Source organism: Hetaerina americana, unplaced genomic scaffold, assembly GCF_022747635.1.
Source record: "Hetaerina americana unplaced genomic scaffold, ioHetAmer1.1.p SCAF_10, whole genome shotgun sequence".
Classification (NCBI taxonomy): Eukaryota; Metazoa; Arthropoda; class Insecta; order Odonata; family Calopterygidae; genus Hetaerina; species Hetaerina americana.
In genome coordinates, this window is record NW_027286070.1 from 52,562,767 (window position 1) to 52,589,574 (window position 26,808).

The 26,808-nt window shown below is 34.7% G+C and overlaps 1 protein-coding gene across 2 annotated transcripts; it reads left to right on the forward strand.

Moving 5' to 3' along the window:
* Positions 1–1,526: 1,526 nt before the first annotated feature.
* LOC139700120 (golgin subfamily A member 4-like) lies at positions 1,527–26,321 on the forward strand. 2 transcript variants are annotated; one of them, XM_071598649.1, is made up of 14 exons: positions 1,527–1,726; positions 1,857–1,941; positions 2,057–2,253; positions 2,625–2,813; positions 3,318–3,473; positions 4,847–5,000; positions 5,519–5,664; positions 8,778–12,096; positions 13,511–13,641; positions 15,882–16,055; positions 17,653–17,777; positions 20,905–21,052; positions 22,609–22,698; positions 23,930–26,321. In XM_071598649.1, exons 1-14 carry the CDS (start codon positions 1,643–1,645, stop codon positions 23,951–23,953), a joined length of 5,022 nt encoding a protein of 1,673 aa, XP_071454750.1. In that variant the 5' UTR covers positions 1,527–1,642; the 3' UTR covers positions 23,954–26,321. The 2 variants fall into 2 exon arrangements, with proteins under 2 accessions (XP_071454750.1, XP_071454751.1); XM_071598650.1 differs by lacking the exons at positions 4,847–5,000; positions 5,519–5,664 and having other exon boundaries at positions 1,528–1,726.
* The last annotated feature ends 487 nt before the right edge of the window (positions 26,322–26,808 follow it).

Genomic DNA, 26,808 nt, shown 5'->3' on the forward strand with positions numbered 1-26,808 from the left:
GGGAGAATGTTGGGCAAACGAGGAAAGGGAAGGAACAGGATAGGGATGTTGGACGGGATGAAGGGAGGAAGAAAGTACTCAGAGCTGAAGCTGGGACCTGATTTTGAGTAGGATGTTGTGTTTTGTCGGGGGTCACAAATTATTTAAGTAGTAATTATGTCCATCCAAAAACCTACCTTAACTGGTAGATTACCTAATAATAATGATAAGAAAGTTCGTTCGAAGGTTTCCGCGACGTTGAAGTGCTTGTCTCTGAATTTCCGGGTTCTCCATCCCCGTTGGATGTATTTGTTGCCTTCGGCCTCAGGACACAGGCAGGATGGCCAGCAAACTGTCGCCACCCAAAGACAAGTAACGCGGATAGAAAACCTGGAAATGCAGAGACAAGCTAAGATGAGAAAGTTTTGATCAAACAATCACTATACACACAAAAATCAAAGTTTAAAATTAAAATATAGAGATCAATGCTATTAAAAAAACTACAAATAAGCCTAGAAAGTATCAGCTAGTATGTAAAAATATTAGCCAACATTTTCTAGGATTTGAGAGGTAATTTTCTTGTTAAATAGTGTATGGATATTTTCGGTCGCAAATATAATTTGTATGACGTATAAATAGCGTTGCAATAACTATCTTTTGTGATTTGGAACATATTATGAATGAAAAACATGGACAAAGCCCTTTATCAGATTACGCGAGGACGAGCTCATGTAATCCACGAAATAAAGCAAGGTTTAAGCAGTCAGTAAATCCTGAAATCTCTTAAATGTGGCAATATAATGAATGAAAAAAGATCCTAAAAATAAAATCTACCGCCGTTTAACCCAATGCTATGACAATGTAATGTTTTCATTTGGCTTTCCCACAATTTGAAGGTCCGAGGAATGCATAGAAGCTGATATTAGGTACGTTTGCATGCATTGGAAAAATAAATAGATCGGGTAAACTCAAAGAAAAAACCCCAATTCTTAGGTCATCCCACTTTTTTATTCTGCTTTTAGATCAATTTTTCAAAATATGATCGAATCAACAAATTAGAACGTCCCCACAGCTTCCTTTTCTTCGTCTAAAGCCGGAGGGTCCGTACCGAAACCATTGAAGAAAGTGGTAAAAGGGACTATTGTGAAAGAGAACAGTTTATACTGCCATGGTTGTACGAGCTTGCTTGAAATGAGTAAAGCTATCCGTGCATTTTCGAAATACCTGTTGCTTTTTAATAAATTAGATTATGCTTTCGGGCAATAAGAGGAAGAAGATTACATTCCTTTTCAAAACGGAACGATGAGCGCGGTAAAAATACGAATATCGTGAAATATGACGTCACATACTAATGGGTCATTTCGACAGATTTAATTACAATAAATATGAATGAACCTAAGGTGTTACTTTGAAGCAAGCCAAGTTTTGTGAAGTAAATGGTGCAAAGACGGAAAAAAATGCATTCAGTGCGCTGATGCGCGCTGCATTGCTTGGATTCAAGATGGCAATTTGTAAACGTTGCCAGCATAACCAGTACTCATATAAATGCTGGTCAATGAACCAAATCGACATCTCCCGTATGTGTGCCTTCCAGCTGATACCTTTTTAAAGCTGACGTTGATTTCCGTTTAATTTTCGTGCATGTTAATTTAAACTCGTAAAAATGTTCAAGAAACTGAAGGATAAAATTGCCGAAGAAGTAAAAATCTCGCCAAAATTACAGGCTTCAGTGCAGCATTTTGCTCAAGTAAGTAGGTTTATTATTATATCTTAATCGCATTATACGATTAGCCGACCTTAATAAATACTGGATTGATTGACATAAACCTTTAATACTGCTCTGGAAAATAATTCTATGCTCTGTCATCTCTTTTAAGGCCATGGTCAGCCCTTCAAGCTCTATAAGCTCTATGCAGGAGTCCACATCAAATGACAATTTTAGCATTGTGGAAGAGAGTGAGGGTAAATTACCGATATTTTGATGAAGAGATCCGATATTTGATTTATTTGAAGAGTAAATTCTTTGATAGCTTTTCTCTTTAATGCCAATAAGCTTCATTGTTTACGTCTGTTTCAGTATCCGAAACACCGCGCAATTCCCCGGAGAAAGATAACAATAGTTTTCAGCGAATAGATCTTCGAGAAGATGTAATTAGTACACCTCCACGATTTCCTCCGTCGAGGTCGAGAAGATCTTCAGCAAGTTCAATGATGAGTGATGTATCATCTCTATTCCCTGCTTACGAGTCACCGAATAACGCCTATCATTTCCAGGTTTGTGTATTTAGTGCGCATAATGTTTGGATAACATTTTATCCTAAATTTGATCATGATTTGTGTATTTATTGTGGCCTTTGGTGTGTATTGATTTGGTTATCATTGATAACAAGTGGGCGTGGTAGCGCGGTGGACACATTGCATTGCCGTGCCGGATAATTTAGGTTATGATATCTGTTGGCTTTTAACTGATTCGGTGCCTTAGGTGGCTTTATTTTTTGTCATGTTACTATGTTTGTGTTTACGCCATTTCTTGGTGGCAGAATGAGTGACAATATGGTCTTTCCAGGTGCTTTCACATTGCTTAGGTATACTCTAGATGGGTAATTCGGATTTATTCAATAAATTCTAACATGAATTTATTTCAGTCTGACTTGGAATCTACCAGCGAAATTGATGACATTACAGGAAGCACTAGTCACCTGCAAAGTATTAGCAAGGAACAGTTGTTGTTAGCCTACCGGAAAACCCAATCCAGATACCACAAGTATAAAGGACGATATGTAGACCTTGCCAGGCACTTTAAAGAACTGGAAAGGCAAAACGGCAAGATTAAGGTAACTTTTGTGAATTTTCATCCATTAGTTACTGTATACTTGAAATAATTGGAATAAAAAAGATCTGTCATGGTTTTACCACATTCCGTCTATGAATTTTTTTCATACAGCTTAATTTAGGCTAGCCTTTTATTTTTTTGCTTATGTAGCAACTCTATTGTAAAATTATTGAAAAATTTTCAAATCAAAATGGTTTTAGCAAAATGATTATCATTGTTAAAAATAATTTATACAGCCCTAGTAACAGTATTTTCATGTGGTATTTTACTTAGCGAGGGTTCTATATATATCCATTTTGTATTGGTTTAATTTATTCATAAGAATGTGCTAGCTTATCTTTCAAGGCTCATGCTTGTCTTCATCTCGAGACTGGAACCTAACTAAATTTTGAACTAAAGCTTGAATATGAATGAGTGTTCAATCATTGAAGTAACTATAATATCATAAGTTAGTTAATATTTCAGTGTAGAATGGTGTAATGTGGAGTGTACATGACAATTTTAGGTAGTGTTAACAGAAACACAAGATCGAGCCCTAAGGAAGATTGCAGAGCTTAAAGAACAATGTGCATTGGAGCAGAAAGCCAAGGCGCATCTGGAAGATGCACTTCGGAATGATTTAGAAGAAAAAGATCATCTCATAGATACACTGAAAACAAAGGTGAATATCTTAAGTTGACCCTAATCAATTTTCACCATTTTAACTTCCCATGAAGGCTTTAACATTAACATTATCCAATCAGTATTGCTTCCACTTTTAAAAACTTTCTAGAAAACAAGTAATTACTCTCTAATTAGAACAGAATAGTGATCTCCATTCCAAAAACGTATGTGATGTAATTCTACAGTGTACAGCAACATAACTTCCTTTTTTAAAGGGGTTTTACTTTATAATAAAGGAAGTTATGTTGCTGCACCCTGTATAATCATTGGCCTGACTTTGTCTCCCCTGAGCTTTTAGTATGAAGGAAAAACTACATATGTGGGAACAGTCATTCATGATGGGTTATACTATTTTGGGTGCTTTAGGAATTTACAATAAAAAAATAACATCCAAATTATTGCCCATATAAGTACACTACATGTTAATCTGAGGTCCTTGCATTTGTAAAAAAGCATGTCAGTAGGTTTGAGGCAAATTAGTTTTTGGGGCGATTTTCATAAGTACAAATATTTTCTTGTTCTTGCAATTTCGTCTCATCAGAAGTTAGTTCATCTTAAGTTATAGAACACACTACATCACGAGCACAGGCATTCCCACGTATGAAGGAAGACTTAAATTATCAATTTCATTTCATTATATTATCCATTTCAAGGCCGCTATCATGCCATAACAGCCCTCGAATGGCTTTTAGGTATGCATGTGTATTAATTTCAGTACATTCATGATGTTATTTTCTCTGTAGAGCACAAGTGTCACTGAGCGCAGATATCATTATGCTCCCTGTTTATGCGTGGTTTTTGTGATGCAGCTGTGAAGTAAACAAGTTTTAAAGACTATTGCAACAGGAAAAAGAGAAAAAATTAACCTAGGCATTCCATAACATGCATTGAGTGGTGATTCACCCGTTTTTAATCTTCTCTTAATTGTATTGTATTCGGTGGTCTATAAAACTGTCATATGTGAATTTTTGAACGACTTTATTGGTGATTCTGCCCTTGGTGTTTCACCGAATGGCTCAGAGTAACCCTGTTACAGACCCAATGTTACACTATGATATCTTCATGTATAGGAACTGGCTAAAGTACATGTGTTCCCATGTGTGAATGACCGAGATTCATACATTACATACCATTGTGTGCACACCTGATATTAATATTTCTCCTGCAGTCTATTGAATGATTAACTAAGATAAATCTTTCTTTCGGAAAGAAATCCCCAGGGATAAGTATAGATTTTCATGGTGAATAAAAATTACGGTTCTTTTCATAATTAAAATTCAGCAGTCTAATTTTTCATGTGCCAAATTTGCTGATACTTTGGACTTAAGTATTTCATTAAGCTTAATGAAACTTTTAATTGCATTCAAATAGGTGAAGCTCCTAAAATATGATGGTGGGGCTGCTTCAAAGAGTGAATGGCCAAGGGATAAGGATCTGAATGAAGAATATTTGGTTGATGTCACTAGTAAAAGGGTATCAGAATCAGATTCCCAGTTGTCAGTTCTAAGTGAAAATAGCCATCAAGGCAAGTGACTATTCATTTATGCATGGCAATAAGATATATGCTGATTACATTAAAATAAAGCGACTGTGATAAATTAGTGAATATGTGAAAAGTTTGAACATTTCCCCAGTTGAATGCATTCTTTTGATTACTATATTGTTTAAAGTTGGCCCCTGTTTGTCACTGATCCAAAATAGTAATATTTTGGTATCATTGTTGAATGTTAAGTAACTCTCTGTAACTTTAAGTGCCACTCCTAAGACAAAATGATTCACTGGTTGATATATGAAAGCAACCAGGAGTAGCATATTCATTTTTGACTGGTGCTCTCATATATGATACTTATTTGAAATTATCAATGAGCAAATTGATTAATATCAACACTGTGCATGCTGTATAATTCATGCAAATCCAGCGGACGTACAAATGTTCTCAATTCAACTTACTCTTAATAAATGCTATGTGTATATTACATGGTATTCATTTAAAATCACTAGACCTCACGTGCAGATTTAATATGAGTCATTTTTGGTGTCTAGATAAGGTCATCCAGTTGGAAACTTTGGTAGCCCAATATAAACAGAGCCAAAAAGAAAATGATGAGAAATTGCAACTACTTAACCTTGATAAAGCGAAGCTTGAAAATGCCCATGCATCTTTGGCTAGTGAGATACAAAGCCTTAAGGTAAGAGAATATCATTGAACACGCATGTAAATTAATGACTATCCATGTTTTGTGCTGTTTAAACTTTGAAATTGACAAAGTGCACTGCATAGAACCAAAAAAGAAATTAAGGAAAAATAGATTGCTCTTGCATCATTATTCTAGTCTCTATTTTCGGGCTTCATCTTATAATGCAAAAAATTATAAAATTAGAATTGAGAATCAAAAAAATATGATGACTGGTTCTATTATCAGCAATTCGCAATGATCAATTAAAAAAAAATAAAATCCAATAAAGGTGTGAATTTTCTAAAACCTGTTATATGATTTCAAGTGCAGAAATCATTTGCGCTCTAGTTACCCGCTTTACCTTATTGATCTTTCTAGGGGGTTATTCTGTAACAGGTAAAACCTACCATGTAATGGTGAAAGTTTTGTGTAACTCAAAGATTCAAAATTTATGTAACTCCAAAATTAGATTTGGCTGTCACTATATAAATCCCTAAACAGTCCATAAATAATCTTATTAGCTCAAATGAATTTTGGTGATACAAATTAGGGATCTTACCAATTTGATTTATTTTACTGGCCATGTTGACATGTTCTAATGCTCACGCTAAGTCACTTAAGTCCTTAGTTTCATTATTTTCCATTGATTGAATGATTTGATAGTTATAAATGAAATTTCACATGATTTAGTTTAACCAACTGGACTAATTTTTTTACTTAAGTTCAGTATTTGACTTTCCTAGGAGTTAGACAAGGTTTAAGTTTCCTTTTTTTCAGCCTTTAAAAATGTAGGAAATTGAATTTTTTGTGTTTGTTAACACACCCAATTGCACCTTTGATCTTTTGTGCTACTATATAATTCATGGTATTTCAACTGAATAGTTTCTCTTATGGAAACTGATATGGAAACTCCCTAGATTTTCCCTGCTCAAAGGCATATTAATGATGTTCATTGTCATGATTGTAGATGATTGTTCATGATTTCATGATTGGTAATTGTCTAGGAAAATTTTTAGAATCCTTATCCAAGCTGTCATATGTAAAGATTAAATATTATTAGGTTCAGAAAACCAGTCCTGGCACTGCTTCAGTCCTCACAGCTTCATTTTGCTCTGCAGCACATACAGCTCATTCTCAAAACAGTTTAATTTACATGATATCCGTACGCTTGTGTAATTGTTCAGTGCACATCAACATTTTTTGGATTCTCTAAGAATGGGAAATGGAAGGTAGGAATGTGCATGGTAACCAGTCATATATGGGAAAGATGAGTAAAATTAAATCAATACAAATTAACATTAAGGAAATTATGCTGCGTAATGATTATTTTGTGTGGTTACATGTCATGCATAAGGAAAATTCAATACATTTGAGTTATTTTATGCTTTTGAATCATAGGGATTTGAATGATATGGGTCTGAATTTCTTCAACTATCGCTATGAACGGGTTTGCTACTTTCTTAAACTAGACATCTTAATAATGAAAACTGTATGCTAATGGAAGCGCTACTCACCAGTTAATTGTGCCTTAAATGTAAATTCTCTTTGTAATAATGCAGTATTTCAATTATGATGTAGATAAAGGAAAATAATGATGAAGAATGCATCTTTCAAATCTGTTGGGACTGTGTTAAATTTTGCCTTCAACAGTATGCATACTGAATTGAATCAGGATTCATATAATATTTAAGTATATTACTTGGGCATATTACTAATTCATTCATTTAAATTATCATTTTGGGAAACTTAGTGCGTATAGATTCATTACAGTAACACATTTGTGATTGGTAGACCACCTGTATATTCTGACAGAACATCTCAAACTAGTAAAATCAAATAAATGTGGGATGCAAACTTTGGCAAAGTTCTTCTCAGTGTACACTTTGGCCAAATTGAACCGGCCAGCTTTATCTATGCCTTTAAGTTATAAGAATTGAACTGAATTTTGCTTCTATGAAAAGTTTTCTTGTAAATGTAAACCAAGCCATTGTTTTTTTCCGTTATTCATCATAATTTAGCTCTCTTAAAAGCTGTGAATGTGATATTTTACTACCAGTTCACATGGATCCTATCTTTGGGAAATAATTTTACAAATCGAAATCAAATTGTTCTTCTTATCGTCAACCTGGGTTTGTTTGGCTATGATTTTTTTATCAATTTTTATCACTACTGTCACTCATGACCTCATAGATTTGAGTCCAATTTGGATTGGGAACTGTTCAGGTAACTTACATGCCCTGCATAGGAATCGCTTTTTGCTAATATTGCACCTACAGTTTTGAATCTGAATTGTAAGGCATTGTGTGAAGACATTTATAGAATATAAAAAGCGTAGTTTGAAAGCAAAAATGTATTAAGAAAGCTTGCCGTTTAGAAGTTACAGAATAACCCATCACAGTCCCTTTACAATGCATGCTGAAAGGCACTTATGTACTCTATACTGCTATACCTGCGCATGTTTAGGGCAAACCATTGGAGCCATATGCTAAGCCGGTAGTCTTTAGAAACATTGGAATGTGTTTGGAACCAGCTGTTCAAGCATTTTTGCCCTGCCGCATTTGTTTTTAATTTTGTTGCTCGTAGATATTTCTTTATTTTCTCCTAAAAAATAATTGTTTTGGTAGGATATCCCATGTATATTAGATATAAATGTAAGAATTTTTGAAGAAAACCATTGATAAATACTTTTGATACCATTGTGTATATTATATTTATCGTTGTTTAGATTAAATATAATTTGAAATATTTATATAGGGAAATAATTTTGTGTGAATGACTCATTTACAACAAGCACAGTTATCAATTGATGACTGAAGATCGTTGCAATTGGGCCATATTTCTTGTATTAGGTACTAGTGAAAATGAATACAAAGTTATTTTGTGTCTTCAGTTATTGAATTTAATTGATGATTTGTATGTTAAATTATATAATTCATGTAATTTTCTTGAGAAATTAGAATATTTTCCTGACATTGAAAAGTAAATGCACTTTTTATAGTTTAATGTGAGAAAGGATAATACAAATAAACTTAACTGCCCTTTCATCTAAAGAAGAGTGATAATAGAAAATGGTAACTATGGAGGACTGAGCATGCCAACAAGTTGATATCTCTTTGCATTGGCAGATGGAGTTGGAAGCCCAGCGCAAAAGGGAGGAGGAGGCCGCCCTCAGCCTGGCCGAGAACAAGATGCAGGTGCATCGGGAACTGGAGTCACGGGAGGAGGAGGCCAAGAAGTTGAAGGCGATAGTGGCCAAGTTGCAAGAGGAACTGAGGAACCATAAAAAGGGTGGTGGCGTAGAGTCTGCACCCAGTGCCTCATCAGCAGATGGCACTGCCAATGTGCCCATTGAAGATTCTGGTGCTGGAGGAGATGGCCTTCCATTGTCCTTCCCACCGACCTCGGAGCTCATGCAGCTGAAGGAGGTGCTGCGCTCCAAGTATCGAGAGGTGGAGGTCCTTGCTGCAGAGAATGGGAAACTGAGGGCTTCGTTGTTGCTGGCAAAATGTCGACCCAGTAGTTCAGGTATCATCCTGGAGGAAGACGAGTCCAGCCAGCACCCACGGGAGTCAAGTTTAGATGAAGTGTTGAGGGGTGGAGGGAAGGATTTGATAGATGGCTTTGAGAATTGGATGGATGAAATGGTGTCCCTCGAGCACTCAGACAGTGAAAACTTTTTGCAGAAAGTAGAGTCAAAGGATGCCAGTGACTTGGAGGTGTCGGATTCGATATCAAACTTGAATGGTCGCGAGAGTGGGGAATCGTTTCTGGTGCGGCAGCACTTCAAGGGTGATGTTGGAGCTGCCAGAGTTCTGGGTGAGCCCTCCTTGGAGAAGAGGTGGGAATTGAAGTGTGGTGAAATGAGGGGGGAGCTTGATAGGTTGTTGAAAGTGGAGGAGGAAATGAGGGAGCTTCTGGCTTTGAATACATCCCCTCTTGAGTCTGCGGAATGCTCAGATGATGGTTATAGGGCCAACGAGAGCAACGTGAGTCTGGTGGAATCATTGACCTCAGTGTTGGGTGAAAAGAGGAAACTTAAAGAGGATTTGAATGCGACGAATACAAAGCTGAAGGGTGTTGTGAAAGATTGTGAAGAGATGAAAGGGCTGCTTGACATGCTCAATTCAGAGAAGAAAGTGTTGACACAGGAGTTGAAGCATTCCAAGGAAGAAGTTAATGGCTTGAGAAAGAATGTTGAGGAGCTGCAGCAAGTGACAAAAGAGCTGCAGAGGACAAAGACTGATGGCGAAGATTTAGTCATTAAGTTTGAGGAAATTTCCAAGGAGTATGAAAGCCTGAAAAGTGAATTGGACAGGTTTCATGCTGAGTCAGAAATGGAAAGGGAGCATTTGAAGACCATGTATGCTGCTGAAGTGTCCTTGGCCCTTGGCACCCTTGAAGGAAAAGAGGTGGAGCTGCAGCAGGTCAGGGCTCAGTTACAGTCTGCTAGTTGCATTGCTGAGGACCAAAAAAGAAAGGGTGAAAATGATCTCTTGATCAAGTGTCACCACTTAGAAGGGGAGTTACTGGCGGAAAGGGAGCGAAGGCTTTTGGCTGAAAATTCCATGAACACCTTTCAGAATGGTTTGTGCAAAGAGTTTGTGGGTGTTTTGGGTGATGGGCGGTCCATCTTGCACGAAGCATTGAAGAGCGTCTCATCATTAGAGCAAGAAGTGGATCGATTGAAGGCACAGTGTGAAGGTTTTCATCTTCAGGAGGAGGAAACCAAGAAAATCATTAAGGAATTGAAAGAAACCCAAAATCAACAGTTAGAGAGATTACAGGAGGAAGAGGGGAGGACTCGTGCACAACTTGAAAGTGCAATAGTTGAAAGGGATGAAGCAAAGAGGAAATTGAAAGAGGAACTGCAGAGGGCAGCGGTGACGGTTACTGAGATGGAAGCTCTCATGCTGAAGAGGCATGAATCAGAGAGTAGGGCACTCAAAGCTGAGAATGATCTGAAGGTGGTGAGGGAGATGGAAGAGAAGGCAAAGGTGGAGGCCGAGGAGGCGACGCATGAGCAGGCAGCCATGAGGAGGAGCTGGGAGATGCAGAGGGAGCAGATCGAGAGCATGTCCCGGGAAATAGAAGGGCTCAAGAAGGCGGAAGGGGGACTGATCAAAACTCTCAAAGAGGTTAGGGATGAAGTGAAGAACAAAGAGATGGAAGTGAAGAGGATGTTGGAAGAGTCTTCAAAGGAAAGGAAGGGCTACTCTCAAAGTGAAGAGAAGTTAAGGGCTGAAATAAGCAACCTGAAGAAGTTAACCGATGAGTTTTCTGCGAGAGAGGAACAGACAAAGAAGGAGTTGGAGAAGATGAAAGAAATAGCAAATGAGTGGAAGTCTAAGGGTGAGACGTGGCAAAAGGAGTTGGAGGTATCAGGGCAAGAGAAGAGAAACCTCAAGAAGAATCTGGATTCCAAGGAAGTTGAGGCAACAAAGAATTCAGAGGCAGTGGAAATATTGACCAAAGAATTGGGTGTTTCCGCAAAAAAAGAAAAGGAATTGAAGCTTGGGCTGACAGCCTTGACCCAAGAAGTCGATTCTCTGAAGTCACTGATGTCGACAAAGGTTGAGGAATTAGAAAATCTTAAACGTGAAAATAAGGAGCTCAGTGTTGCAAAAGCAGATTTTGAGAGTCAGGTGAAAGCTCTCGGGAGTGAAAAGGATAAGCTTCACGAAAGAGAAATGGGACTGATGGAGGAGGTGAGAAAATTGCAAACTGAAACGGAAATCTCTGAGCAGCTGCTGAAGAACACAAAAGCAGATCTGGAGAAACAGGAAGGGTATGGTCGTGATCTTCAAGAAAGGTTGAAAGTTTCGGAGGGAGCAGAGCTGGAAAGGAGGAATCTGGAGGAACTCTTGGCTGAGCGGGCAAAAGAAGTGGATTGGATGCGAGTGGAGTTAGAGGGAGTGAGTGAGGTGAATAGGAAATTGAGGGAGGAGTTAGAGCAGGCGAGATTGAGTATAACAAACTTGAAAGATAGCATGGTGGAGAGGGGTGAAAATGAGGGGAGGATGGATTCAGCTGAGCAGACTTTGAGGGCAGAGAGGGATGATGCAATGAAAAGAGCAAGTGCTGCTGATGAGAGAATCAGGTCTTTGGAAGGAGAGTTGGGATTGATGAGTGAAGGGTGGGCGATAGAAAGAAAGGGGCTGGAGGAGAAGGTTAGGCGGTGCGAAGAAGAGCTGAGACTGAGAGTGGAAGGTGTTGGTGGTGAGGAAAACATGGACCGAGTGAGGGAGGAGTTGAGGGACATGGTGGTATTGAAGGAGAGCTTGGAAAAGTCTCTCTCTGTAGCTCAGAAGGAAGCACTGGAGAAGGCTGATTGGGAAAGGAGAGCAAAAGAACTTGAGTGTGTGGTGGAGGAGATAAGGAGGGATTTTGATGTGACCGTCGCAAATCAGGATGAATCACATCAAGAGGAATTATCTAGCTACTCAGGTTAGAACTTGTGTTTTAATCTATAAGTTTAACATTTCTCAAATTTGTCTAAAATTGAAGGACTTATAAAATGATGTCATCATGCAATTTCCAAATATGCTTCCAATGATAAGAGGCTTGAGTGGGGAAAATGCAGGAAACTAGCTAGAGGCATAAAAATGGCATAAAAGAAGCAGTCACTATGAATGCTAGTTTATGTTTTATCTAAATTTAATGTAGATCCATATATACCTTAAATGAGAGAAGTTAAATGTTTTCAATTTGTGAAACATTGAAATAAGCTTTAAAAATATTTTTCACCCCACTCTCAATTTTGCATAGAACTCAAAATGTCTTTTCATTTGCCCTGTCAAAAATATAAATTTCAGGTTTTTCTGAATTTTACTAAAATAAATATTTGGGACATTAATCAAAATGATGTTTGAAATGAAATGGTAACCTTTAAATTAATTAATAAAAATATTTACCTATTTATTAGAAAAGGCCCATAAAACCTCTTCCAGTGTTGTCCTATATGTCGAACATGCAATGTTATGTCACACCTGTAAATGGTCCATCCATTCATAGCCTACAGTGAAATTCTGGATATCAAAAACTTTTATGATGCTTACTGTCTTATCTATTAATGCCAATCTACTAATTAGAAAATGTTTTCAGTAAACAAATATATATCATTGGAAAACCAGCCCTTTACCATGTTTTTCCTATCACATTGTTATATGTCTTCCCATCCTCCTTTTGAAATTCTCTAATGATGCCATATTTATTTTTAGTTTAAAAAACAAGGGTGTAAGATTCTGGAGCTATGTTATTTAAATCTACAAGCAAGTGTGCTTGATATCATATTTTTTAATCATTCTGAATGCTGTGTCCCTGAGATCATTATGATTACTTTTCATAATGTTTTTTTGTGCCAAAAAAATTGTTGTTCCATAATTCATTCATGATTAACTCTGGTGTGTCCTTCAATGTCTATTACCACAAGCCATGGGCTCCAGCTGCACTACAATTTGGGAACTTAAATTTCCTTCATGTGCATTGGGGCAATGCTGAGCTTTGTAGGAGTGGTAGCTGTTTCTTGGTTTGACACGTCATTCATTCTCCAGATCTCTTGGAGTGATGTAACTTAATTACAAGGAAAAATAAGTACCACACTTGATGAAATAATAATAATTATTTTATTAGGGCCATCTGTTAAAGTGTTAATGATAAGTATTCAAAAGAAATCATTCACAATAAGTACATTATATGATTAATTGCTGGTAAATTATGCCAAGTATGTTCACAATGCATTTTTTTTACAATTCTGCTTAAAAGAATTCAAATAAATTTAAAAAATCAATATTATTGTTATTTTCAGAAAAAAGTAACTATATTTAAATGCTTCTTCAATTTGGTATTTTTAAAATTTCAGAAAAAATGGAAGCTGAGGTGGACTACATTAGAAGGCAGTTAATGACTGAAATAAATGGTTTGAGGCAAGAGCTAATTTTAAAAGGGAATGAGTGTGACCAGCTGCTAGAAGACCACAATAAGATAGTTAATGTGAGAAAACCTTATAGTTCCTCATGTTCATACATATTCATATTTTTAATAGCATTTTAGAAAAAAAATTCCTTGGCTTTAAAAAAAAATAATTTTTATTTATTTCTAACCCTTTTTTTAATAAAAGTATTTAGCTAAAACTTGAATGAATGAAATTTGCTAAAAAGTAGTAGATTTATGCCTTCAATTTTAATGTGGAAAATCAGTTTTATTTATTGAAGTTTTACCATGGAATAATTCCTCTTAGTTTACCAGAAACTCTCAATTTTAAAAAGTCATAGACAGTAAGTTACTACTGCATTTCAGCACAGATTTATGTTGGTAAATGTTTGTGATTAAATTTTTATATCTGATTATTCTACATGCATATACTGTGTTCTTATGCAGCCTTTATGACAGCCAGTTATGATAAATATTTTAGGCATTATTTTACGTAAGCGGTATGTTCTTTAATAAGCAATGATTTCCTTTGGTGCCAGACGGGGAGGATGCATATGATGATGAGAAGATGTTGAATTAGGTTGATTAATTTAATTTTCTATGGATGCATTATAAACATACACATTTGGTAATTGACAATAAATTGCTCTATTACTTGGGAGTTATGAGTCTTATGATGTGTTGATAAAAGTAAAATGTTAAGGTCTGTGTATTTATTGGATGTATTTAACACAAATTTCATGGTAGTTGATCTTGGTTTTTCATATAGACTGTGATAAATAATTTCTCGAAGAAAAATGAGTACATAATACTTTATGTGTTGTCATAAACCCAATTAGATTCTTGTGGGTGTGCATATTCCCACATGCATCCTCAGACAATGAGGGAAGGGGTCAAAATACATTCAGGGGATTCCAAGGCATACACTTGTTCAAATGAACTCATTAATATGATTTCACAGAGCAATACTATTGGTTGATCTGTTCCACTTCGTTTTGGTCAAGATGACAGTTTGGTACTTAGCATCAGTTTTGAATTTCAATAGTTCATGTGAATGGATAGTATTGAGCTATCCACAGTTGCAATCGCAAGCAAATACTTGATTACCTTAACTAAAACTCTCTTCCCATAATGAGTTAAAAGTGGCTTATGACTTGTGTCATTCTATCATAAATATTATGGGCAATCTTTATGATCTTTTTAAGTTTCAGAACCAAAGGATGATGGTACAAATTTTTTAGGTACACATGTACTACACGATAAATTTTTCACTGTCTTTTAGAAAAACTATTAGTTGATGGTTACTTTCCCATATTTGTATTGCATTGTTTTCATGCAAAGGAAAGTAAATAAATTAAAGTAGATTCTGATATTTTTTTATGCATAACTAATTGTTTCAAGCTACACTCATTTTCGTGGGCTATTAACACGTCAAATCTCTATACTTCAATGAACTGAAATGAATGAGTTTTCCGATTGTGGATTCCACCAAATTTCACTCTGATATTTTTTGATGCATAACTAATTGTTTCAAGCGACACTCATTTTCGTGGGCTATTAACACGTCAAATCTCTATACTTCAATGAACTGAAATGAACGAGTTTTCCGATTGTGGATTCCACCAAATTTCACTCTGATATTTTTTGATGCATAACTAATTGTTTTAAGCTACACTCATTTTCGTGGGCTATTAACACGTCAAATCTCTATACTTCAATGAACTGAAATGAATGAGTTTTCCGATTGTGGATTCCACCAAATTTCACGTTTGAATTTATAGAATTATAATTAGTATTATTATCCTTTCCATAAATTTTGTTTTTCATTTTGATCCTTGTTATGGTTCTCATCTCAAGAATGAGAGCAGCCATGAACCCACCCATTACTGCTCACTAGAGAAAGGATTTTTTCGTCCTTGATAAAATCTTTTTTTACCATATATTTGATAAGAGAAAGTTGTATTCTTTCGTAGTTTTAGCGAGCATCTAGCATTATACACCTTATGAATACTTAACGTGTATTACTATGGTGTTGGAAATCCTGTTACTTGACTAATTGAAGATATTTATTTTATTTTTTTAAATTAAAATTAAAAAATATTTTTTTTAATTTGAAAATTTAATTTTTTTATTATATTGTATTATTTATAAGTAATATTTTTGTGCTAACTCTTTAATGTTCCTTAGCCTAATTTGAAAATTTATTGTCCTCTTAAAATATCTTTCGCCCCGTTTTATTTTTATGTGTTTATTGTGGAAATCTATAAATTGGTAACTAATCGGTGGTTTTTTTGGTACAGGAGAGAGAATTTGAGCTTGAAAATATGAAAAGAGATTTGACAACTGAGAGGGAGAAGGCTAACCAGATAATTGAAAATGAAACTTCAAAATGGATGTCAAAAATATCTGAACTGGAGGAAAAGCATAATGAAACCGTTGAGGCTCTCAAGTTGCAGTGGGAAGCTGAGAAAAGAGTGAGCATTGGCATGCCAAAAACTTATTCAATTTTATGTAACCTTTGTCATAGCTAAATTTTGAGTTATTGTATGTACCCATTGGGATTCTGTTTGTAGTGAAATTACCCATCCATATGTCACAATATTCATTTCTCATCCTTTCTTTAAACCCCACATTTAGAAAAAATTGAAAAATATGTGCTATTAAATAATTTTATAATGGCTGTATTTATAAATTGTGTAATTTGTGTGCAGTGTACCATTTGTTATCTGTGATAATTGAGGTGAAAGCCCTGGAAGATAATTGAAAAGGATGGATGTCCTAGATAAATTATGACTATGCTTACTGTGGCATATTAGGCTCACTCTTGATTATCCATGCTGATGGATGCATGATGAAGTGTGGATGATTGAAAAACACGGATGACTGAAATAATCGGAAATTATGTTGATGATATAAATGGATATATATATATGGAGACTTTCCTTTTTATTCCTTGTGATTAATTTGAGTTTTTATAGCATTTGAAAGTATAATTTCTCCAATTTTTCAGCCAAATTTATAAAATGGCTGAATTATAGTTTTACAAGGACATAGGACTGTCATTAAGTGAATTGCTGAATGCATTTTCCTCAGAAAGCTAGACCAATTATGTAGCCAGGAAACCACAAATGACTGGCGAAGGACAAATATGGATGAAGGATTGTTGATATGGATTCATATTCATCGCATGATATTGATTATAATAGTGCTGCGTAGATAGTTAATGATTTTTTGTTTCATAATAAACTATTTGCTTGCCTTATAGAAAAATATGGAATTCTCACATAAAATGAATTCAAGGGAAGCAATAATTGGAAACTGTAGATAGTACATAAATGTTTCAATTATTACATTAAGTACTATTGCCAACTTTTGATTTTGGGAAATTAAAAACTTTTAAGTTAGCCGAAGAATTTCAACCTTATATTTTTTTAAGGTATTTAGTTTCAAAGCTTTTATTATCTTTACCATTGTAACTTAATTAAAATCTTCACTTGCTGGGAAGAGAAAAGCACTGATGATCTGCACATGAGTATATCAGAGTATTGCATGAACTTTTGGTGGACAAATCAAGGTCACTGACCTCCCCTCATCCCAAAACTTTGTGCATCCATGATCATGTACTTGTACTTCATAATGAGCATTCAAACAAATGTTATTAATTTAATGTTTACAGCTTTAGGCTGAGGGTTTTCCTTAGGTCAATCATTCTGAAATAAGAAATTCATGTGTCTGGTAAAGGAGAGCATGTAGCCACTCAGGTTACAATGATGTGAAGTTGTACCTTGTAATAAAGATTCTTGGTGTCTTCTTCTTGAGCGTACTTGTATGTTTATAAATGGCATGAGTACTCATATGAAGAAATTACTTGAGTGTGATAGGATAAACTTTTTCAATTTCTATTTAAATGGGACATTTTTTATTTTAGGAAATTTATATAGGACATTGAAATGCTTGGGTGGAACTTGAATCTGCAGACTCTAGATTAGCAGAGAAGAGTGTTGCACAAATTTCCCTGAGACTGGTTTGCCACTTTTCTAAGTTAGATACCCTTTGTGGGTTATTTTGCAGGAACTGGAAATTACTAGCAAAGTAGCAGTGGCAGCTGTGGAGAGTGGCACTGGCAGCATGTCCTACTTGAAGCGACAAATTCAAGCACAATCAAGGGAATTGTCAGAAACAAAAAGAAAGTACAGGTGAGTGATCTGTTTGATTTTTATTAATTTTTGGATGAGTTATTTTTCTTATATCGTTTGAGGTGCGTGGTCTTAAAAGCTCTTCTCATAAGCCATGTATTTCACTTATATTCCAAAGGCTAAATCAAATTAGCTGAACATTTATGAAAGATATGATTTAGCTATGTCAGTCATCAGTTATTTTATACTAGATTTATTTCTGGCCCTTTCTGTGATTAAATATGGTGCTTGTATGTGGAAATGGGTGATAATCCACTACCAAAGTTACTAAATAGACACCATGGGTGTCTTCTGTAATGTCACTCTAATTTAAACCAAATTAACCACACAATTACAATCGAGATCAATATTGACCAGTATCAAAAACTTAAATGTCCTCAGCATTAGTATTATTTCCCTTCTTCACTGGCATGGCCTATTGAGCAAAAACCAATATGGGTTTAGAAAAAGCAAATATTAGGAGCGTCAAGTCTTTTGTTTATTTTGCTATTGTTTTTTATTATAAATCTATTGAAATTTGACCATACAAAAAGTAAAGAAGCACTTACTTTTTTAGAGAAAATAAGCCTTTGTACTAGTTCCATGAAGTGCATTAATAAAAAATTGCATAATGTGGATTAATGGCTTAGTTATTAAATAAATCAGTAACTACTCATTGGCTGAAGAAATTAAGTGCATGTGGTTGATGAGTTGGTTAAGTTAAAAGTTTCATTAAATGCTAGAAAAGCGGGCAGGAAATTTTTTTGAGTTACACTTAATCAATGGCATATTTTTGAGGAAAATGGTTAGAAACACTATTTTACGTACAAATTTGTGTGTATTAATGTGTAGGATATTTAGTTTTACCTTACTCATTCTAGAATAATAGGTTGATTAGTTGGTTAAGTTGAAATTTCATTAAATTCTAGATAAGGGGTCAGGACAGTTTTTTGAGTTACACTTGATCAATGACATTTTTTAGGAAAATGGTTAGAAACACTATTTTACGTCTAAACTAGGGTGTACTAATGTGTTTAAGAATGTGTAGGATGTTTAATTTTACCTTACTCATTCTGGAAGAATATGCATGAGAATAAAAATGTGTACAGTTGCTTTGAATAATGGATTTATTGTATATTTTGTGAATAAATTGGGTGAAAAAATAAAGGGTGTTTTTTCAAATTACTTAAGATGCTAAACCTCTAATTTATGGCCATTAGTGCATCAGTTCACCCAGAGAATCTAAAATACTCATGGAATTTCACTCTTTGAGAAAACTCTGGGAAATTGGTGGGTGTCCTGGAACAATCAGTTCTGTCTTATTTTAGGAAAGAAAATTCTGTGTATACCATGTTGAACTGCATGATGGTTCACTAAAATCCTTCTGGTTGCTAAAAAGGTGTTCTCATTACGGTAATATTTGCATTTCATTCCGTCTAAACTGTTAAATAAATATCCAGTTAACTTGGGATAAGTTAATTGGTTTATTTTTGAGAAAATTTTTGTGAAGAGGAAACTTGTAAAGTTTATCCCATGGTCTCCTAGTTGCCTTAGGAATAGTTTTCTTGGGTTTTTGAATGACTTAAAAACTTTCTATTGATTGGTGATCCATAGGAATAGTTTTTGATGTGACTCCAGTGTTATCCATTTCTTTTACCTCTGTTGGCATTGTTGTTTTGGTGTATCAATTTTGTGAGACTTGCAAAACTCTTTGTGAAATCTGGAACAATCGGTTAATCCCTTGATGACTAGGTAACAGCCATTCTGTTGAAGTAATAGGATTCATGTGGAGGATGTGCTTACTAAGGATTGGATGATTAAATAAAGTTGCCCTTCATGCATTGGGAAGTTAGGCTGTTTGGATGAAAGTTGCCTCATGAGTAGTGTCTCACTAAGATTAGATATTCAGTGCCCTGCCAAGAGAGATAATTATTTATTTTTGTTTCTTTAACAGTTCACAGTGTAAAGAAAAAATATGGTTATACTTACCAACATAGGTGTTCAGAGTACTAAAGATTGTAAGAGTAAGTAAGCCCATAACAATTTGTTTTTGTTGGTGCTGTTCCCTTTGGTAGAGCTTTATTAAACAAGTATTTCTCCATTTCAAATTTGACTGTTGACCAATATCCTACCACCCCCAAAAACTATTTACTCTAGCAATAGCTATGCATGAATAATGTGGAGTAAAGTCCGTTGTGTTATTTGGCATATCTGGCAAATTAAAAAAAAATAGTGACGTGATTGTTAATATAATAACTGAAACTGCGTGCCTCTGTTAGATCAATAATACATTATTAATGTGTGAACATGTTTGTGTACTAAGCTATTGAATAAACCTCCACCATCTTGATCTGGTATTCTGAAGTTTGTAAAATTATGCACTTGAGCTAGTGCCTATGACTGATATGAATAGGTCATACTTGTTAGCCAATTTGCGTAGATCTATAAACGATACAATAAAGTCAGATAAACTTGGGTTGTATTCAGGAAGATCTCTTTTTGGGATTTTTCTCTCTTTTGCACACAACAATTTTGCTTGAAGGTGGTCAACTTGGTGACCAAAATGCTTCAAGGGTAAATCGGTAATGGCAAACTGAAAATTTTCATGAAATGAAGACTCCAGACATTTCAGTCTTGTGCACGTAGAAAATAAGAGGTTCTGAAAAGAAGAGGTTGACTCTACCTAACAGATTACATGGTATGCATAATCAGAAAGGCAGCGTATACACCATTCTTACAGCATCTCGATACAGCTCTGATCTTACTAATATGACTTGATCCCTGTAGGAATTTTTTGGAGGATAAAGATTTTGGAGTGAAACCAAGGTCAAAGAAGTGGCTTGCATTCCTGGCTGAACGCACAGCCCAAAATATTTATTTTTTATGTAATAAAGAAATTGGTTCTGTGAAAAGAGAAGTTTATTAAAAATGAGCATGATTATTTATTTAGAAAATGGCATATCTTTTGCATCTCAAATGAAATTTTACATCTCCAAAGATTCAATTTGCTGTTCATTTTTCAAACACCCCCTAGTTGGGCATATTTTTTGCATATATGTTTTGGACTATTAGAATCCTCATTTAAAATCAGGTTGTGTGAAATGATTCTCTCCTTTATTTTATTCATCTTGAGAATCTTTCTTTGCAGCTCAGAAATTTTGGAACTTCGCCACCTCTTGTCACTGCAAAAAAGGCCACATTTAATTGATTCTGAAAGGTCAACTCTGGATGATTCAACAGAGCTGGAGTATCTGAGAAACATTCTTTACGAGTACATGATGGGAAAGGAGCCAATGGTATGTAGCAATGGAGCAATGGAGTGCAATCAGTCTACATGAAATGTGTTTAGGAAAAGATTAAGGTTTTGATGTAGTTCACATGTAATTATTTTATAAATCCAATGAACTGGCTTTATTTTACATCCATGGTACAATAAATATGTGAAGTCAAGTAATTTGTATGTAGCTTTAATTAGTAATGTTAAAAAAATATTGTTATAATCACCAAAGCAACTGGGAATGACATTGATGTATTAATGTCACTTGGTAAGGACCCAGGAATAATTATTTAAAGTGATTTAGTGAACAAAATGGATGCTAACTGTATGCAATTAATGTCCGAAACAATCTCCTTGGGAGCCAAGAAAAGCATTTGTTGGATCGAGGGATTATGTTGCCAAAGGCCAAATCCAGGATAAGTAGTAGAAGAAACTAACATGGAATTAATTTGAGTTAGAGTTGACATTCCTTGAAAAATTCTTTTGCTTTGATAAAAAATTTTGTGCTTCAATGCCATTAGATGTTCCCTCATTTAGGTGCTCCCTGTATGTATGAAAAATAAGTCTTGTCATTCACCAGTTCCATATGTGGCTTGTGGTACCATTTGGGGTATTATGAGATGCAGAAATACACCTTCATGAAAGGAGGTGGGATCTTGAAGGGTGTTCAAATATCTTGTATTTCCATTTCTACTATTATTGCCACCAGAGGAGGGAGCAGTTAGGGTATTGTTTATTAAATTCGAAATGGAATTCACAATAATGCTTCATACTTTGTCCATTGTCATTTTTTAAATCTGCTGAAGTATAGTTGATACTCCACATCATTGAAAATAAATGTTGTAAACTAATAAAAGTAAGAAATATAGTATAATCAATAGCAAAATATTCTTCCCATATGTAAATATTGTTGCTTGTTTTTGTGAGTCAGTTTTCCTAGGTGTAGTATCAAGATGTTGTGTAAACATGACACATTGTTGTAAATGGTTAACTTCTTGCAGCCATTACCTAGAGTTCAGTTTCTCCTGGAATCTGCCTAATGTCTAATGCCTGAATCTATTAATAAACACCTTTTAATGCAAAACACTGTAAGAAAAATGAACTTGCATTTTTATTGATAGCTTTAATATTCATTGCGAATGACATAGTATTTTTAAATGGTCCCAATAAATAGAAAGCCTCAGCTCAGGTTAAGTGTTTTTTAAAAGCACCTTCAGGCTATTCAGATTAAGATCTGGAACCAAAAACTCACTCAGCTTGGGTGAAGCTGAGGGCGTCAGGTGCTGAGGGATGGGAGGCATCACCCAGAATTGAACATAGGCCCTCCTGTCACTAGCTCAGTTTTGTACCCACGGGATTATTATGTCCCATATATATATGCATAGAGGCCATTCCAAACTCCAAAAGAATTACAGTCATTCTAGGATGATGAAAATTTGGGTTACATGAAGTTAAGGCTCTTTTGTATTTGTTTAAAAATAATGATGAAATGGTTTAATTATTTTGTTCCTTTTTAGTAATCTTTTCAAGTTTTATCTGAATGACTGCTTAATTTTCTGAAAATATTTATTTTAGGTGCTTGCAAGGGTTATTGCTGCTGTTGTTAAGTTTGATGACGAACAAACCAAGAAAATATTAATCAAGGAGGAACAAAAACAGACTTTGGTAAGTTTATTGCCTGAAATGTGAAGTAATTATAGTCTTGTTTATTGGAAATGTTTTAATTTGAATCCTCCTTCCTGCTGTTTTTCTTGAATACTGGAACTGTGAGGGGATGCGAGAGCTGTAATTCTTGTCATAAGGTTTCTCACAGGTATAACCACCAGGTTTAACACATGCCCCTTGCCTAAAGCTATACAAATGTACAAAAATTATTAAGTCAATGACAAGAATTTCTTAGTCCTCCAATGCTGCTAAGAAATAATGTCCCTATCTCCTTTCATCCAAAATAAAATAATATTTTACCAAGATATATTCCATAATTTCTAACCAAAACTGGAAGAAACTGACAAATAACTTCTGTTTTAATTGGCATTTGGACTGGCAACATATATGTTTTTGGAGGGATGGGAGATGTTGCTGTTTATTTAATTTGAAAGTGATGTGTTTGACCTTGCAAAAGTCACAACTTGGAAGAGCATGCCAAGCTTAGCTTAGCTGTGACTGCTATGTAACAGTTTAGCTAAGAGTTAATGAAAAGATTAAGTTATGAAAGTGAAGGAAATTTAGAATAAATTGAGGGTTATCAAATTAATTAGTGTTTAACTATATTAATGATTGTTGGTGTGTATGTATGAATACAATTATGTGTTCACCCTTAGCTATGCTATCACATGAAAGAGGGAATTGATGACAGGGATGTCAAGTAATGAGTTTAAGAAGAGAGTAGAGAAACTTCTGGTGTAGAGTATGCTTTAGAATGGCTCATAAACTTGGTTGTTGCAGAGGTGATGCATGTAGATTGGAGGCTTGCAAGATGTGGGTGTGGAGAAGGATGGAAAAGGTGAAATGGGAAACTAAACTAAGAAATCCTAGGCATGGTGACAAAGGATAGTGTGTTGTTGGGAGAAATCCAAGGATGGCAGGCAAGATAGATGTACAGCATTTTGGTTGGCATTGGAATACTGAAGAATGTGATCGAGAAAAGGATTTTAGGCAAGAGAGGGAGGGGTAGGAAAATGATACAGGTATTGGACAGAGTGAAGGAAGGTATACAGAATTGAAAAACAGTTTGTAGTGTGAAATTGTAGTGTGAGGTATCAGGTTTTGTCTTGGTTGGTAATACTAAGAAAGGTAGGAGTGTACAGTTTGTGTCCATAAAAAACCTATCTTAAATAGTAGACTACCAAATAATAATAATTTCACTTAAAAAATAATGCTATAATTCTATTTTCAGCTTGGGCAGTTTGGTCTTACCTGATGGCTGATCTACAGATGAGTGAGACCAGCCTGATTCATTAAATTATAGAACTCCTTACCAGTGGTGAATTATTTAATGGTGTACATTGGTGTGTATAAGTGTAAATATTACGTTTTTAGTGTGCTTGTGAATTTTATATTTGATATGGAAAAAGAGCTTTAATATATAAATGTTAAATGAAGGGCAGAAGTGTGTGGCCTGAGTGCAATCAATTGTTTCATTGTGAGATCTTATATATGAATATATATGTATACACATGTAAAGCATCAAATTATTACCTTGTTCATTATAATTTTTATTTTGTCCATTTTATTTATCGTTAAATGAAAGTATGATGCTAATGAGTCCAGAATTTTTTGTATTCTCAGTGATGAGACATTTACTGATTGAGACTGTTGATGTGTGAAGTAGGGGAAATTATTAGTCTCCAGATGCTTAATATGGAGGGATCTTAATATTCCATTTTTTTATCATTGAAGTGCTCATTGGTTGTAACAGTCTCCTATTTTGGCTGGATAGTTCTCCCAGGATTAATTTAATGTAATGAGCTATAAGAGCATGGATCAAGTTGCAGGTTTCTGCACATTTTAGCCTTAATAGATTTTTAAGAAAAACCCAAACTTGAAGTTTTTATTGTTGAGTTTTTAGTCATTAATGTTCTGACTGGTTCATTGTGACTGATATCTGGGAAATTAGAGCTAATGTAGGAATGAGATGATGCAACTAATTAAAGATATAGCTTCTGGCCATGTATTTGTTGTTAGTGGTTTGGCCCCATGTACTTAAAATGATACTAAAAGTTGTGGATATTTTTGTTATAATGCATAATTGCAATTCTTAAACATTTTCCTTGATCAAAATTTACTAACACTCATTTTCCCAATTGGTTATGATCTGAATATAAAACTGTTGAATCCTTTTTTCCAAATCCAAATTCCTGAATAGGTTGTTCTATAAATTTGGATTATTTCCAAAATATATTGAACTGTAGTTTGTCGCTATTTTCCATTATAAAAGATCTAGAACTCTCTTCATTGTTTTAAATTATGTAGTCAACTTTATGCTCCTAATTTACTTTTAAGTAGCTGATTATTTTTTTTACATATTCCTGTTTGAATCAATCTTCTCAGGCATTGGCCGCCATACTGAACAAAACTATGGCTTTTCAGCATACTCATATTGTGAAACTAGTCTCTGCTTTTGATAATTCATAAAAGTAAAGCAGTTTCACATTAACTGGGAAATAAAATAATGCCATGTCCTTCAGAGGAGCAGTCTTAATTCTGTGAAGGCAATCTTATTTGGCCACCATTTATAAATTCTGTTTTAGATCAATATTAGTCTGGATGACTAGAATGTAGATGATGAAGCCACATAATTGTGATAAACAGATTAGTAAAAAAATATGAGTTGAAAGAATTATACCTGTTCGCTAAAATTGCTTTCCCTGTGCGCTCAATTAAATGCGGGGTTCTTTTAGTTTTGAGTAAGTGCAGCAGAGTGAGATGGATCTGTTTTTCTTCTTCCTCTTCTTATGTGACTGTGTAAAACTCCTCCAGGTAATCATGGATTTTAAATTATGTGTTTGGAAAAATGGATTCAGGAAAATGATTGTGAGGGACAATTGTCATTCAATGTCTGAAATTGGGTTAGGGAAAATTACCAGGAATGGTAATAGCATCACCTGCATTGAAAATTCTATGGTATATACCATTCATTTAAATATGTTACCAAAAATAGGTACCTATATTGTTATAAATATGTATAGATAATTATACTTGTTGATTATTCAGTAGAAAGTAATGGTGTCCCATTTAATAATATTTAGTGTTGAAAACACATCAAGTCAAATCGTTTTACTGGAAGCAGTTGCTCGTTTAATAGTTCAGTCTTTAAAAATCAATAGAGATTCTCTGTTTCATAACATCTTATGCATAACCTAAATTAACCAGACAGAAGATCAAGAGATGAGTTGTTTTCACTATCATTTCCTTTGCCTCAATGACTGCATTTATTTGCTTTCTAAACTTCCAAAGGGACATGGTAGTACTAATTAATAGTTGAAACTATATTTAGCAATTTTACGATAGAACAAAAATAAAGCTGCTTTCTGCTGGCAGGAAGCAGCTGAAAAATGACCAATGATAATAGAATGAAGTCAATTTATATGGCAATTTTCTTAGCAGATAATTTATTTTTTACTGTAAAAATTTTGAAGCTGGTTGACCCTTAGGATGTAGGGTTTGGTCCGACAAAAAAAATTGATTTCTTATGGGCTGTAATTTATATTAATCAAAAATGTGGTGTAAACAACTATCACACATTTTTATGTTACTAAATTTGTGAAATTTTGAACAATCGAGTTTTATAAATAAATGAAAGGACTAACTTTGTAGTTCCACACGAAAACGCTTTATTCACACGACCCGGGTTTCGAAGTAAAACTTCATCATCAGGTTACTTCGAAACCCGGGTCGTGTGAATAAATCGTTTTCGTGTGGAACTACAAAGTTAGTCCTTTCATTTATTTATAATGAATCGGTTCCATAAAGTTACGCCAGAAACCATTAATTACAATCGAGTTTTGTTTATATTGGCCAATAGGTGTTTAAATCTTGAGACATCAGGAATTGATTGAGGATTTTTTTAAAATGTGATTTGTTCTAAAAATTCATAATATTCAAAAGAGTCGAGAGCAATAAAACTTCTGGGAAAATATTGTGGTTTAATTATGATGTAATGTCAAAATAACAGCTGAAAATAGAGGCAGATCATAAAAACTCCCTAAGTTGAAACACAAGTTTCTAAGACAAGGTTCAATTTTTTCACCCAATACTTTTTATCCTTTTATATTT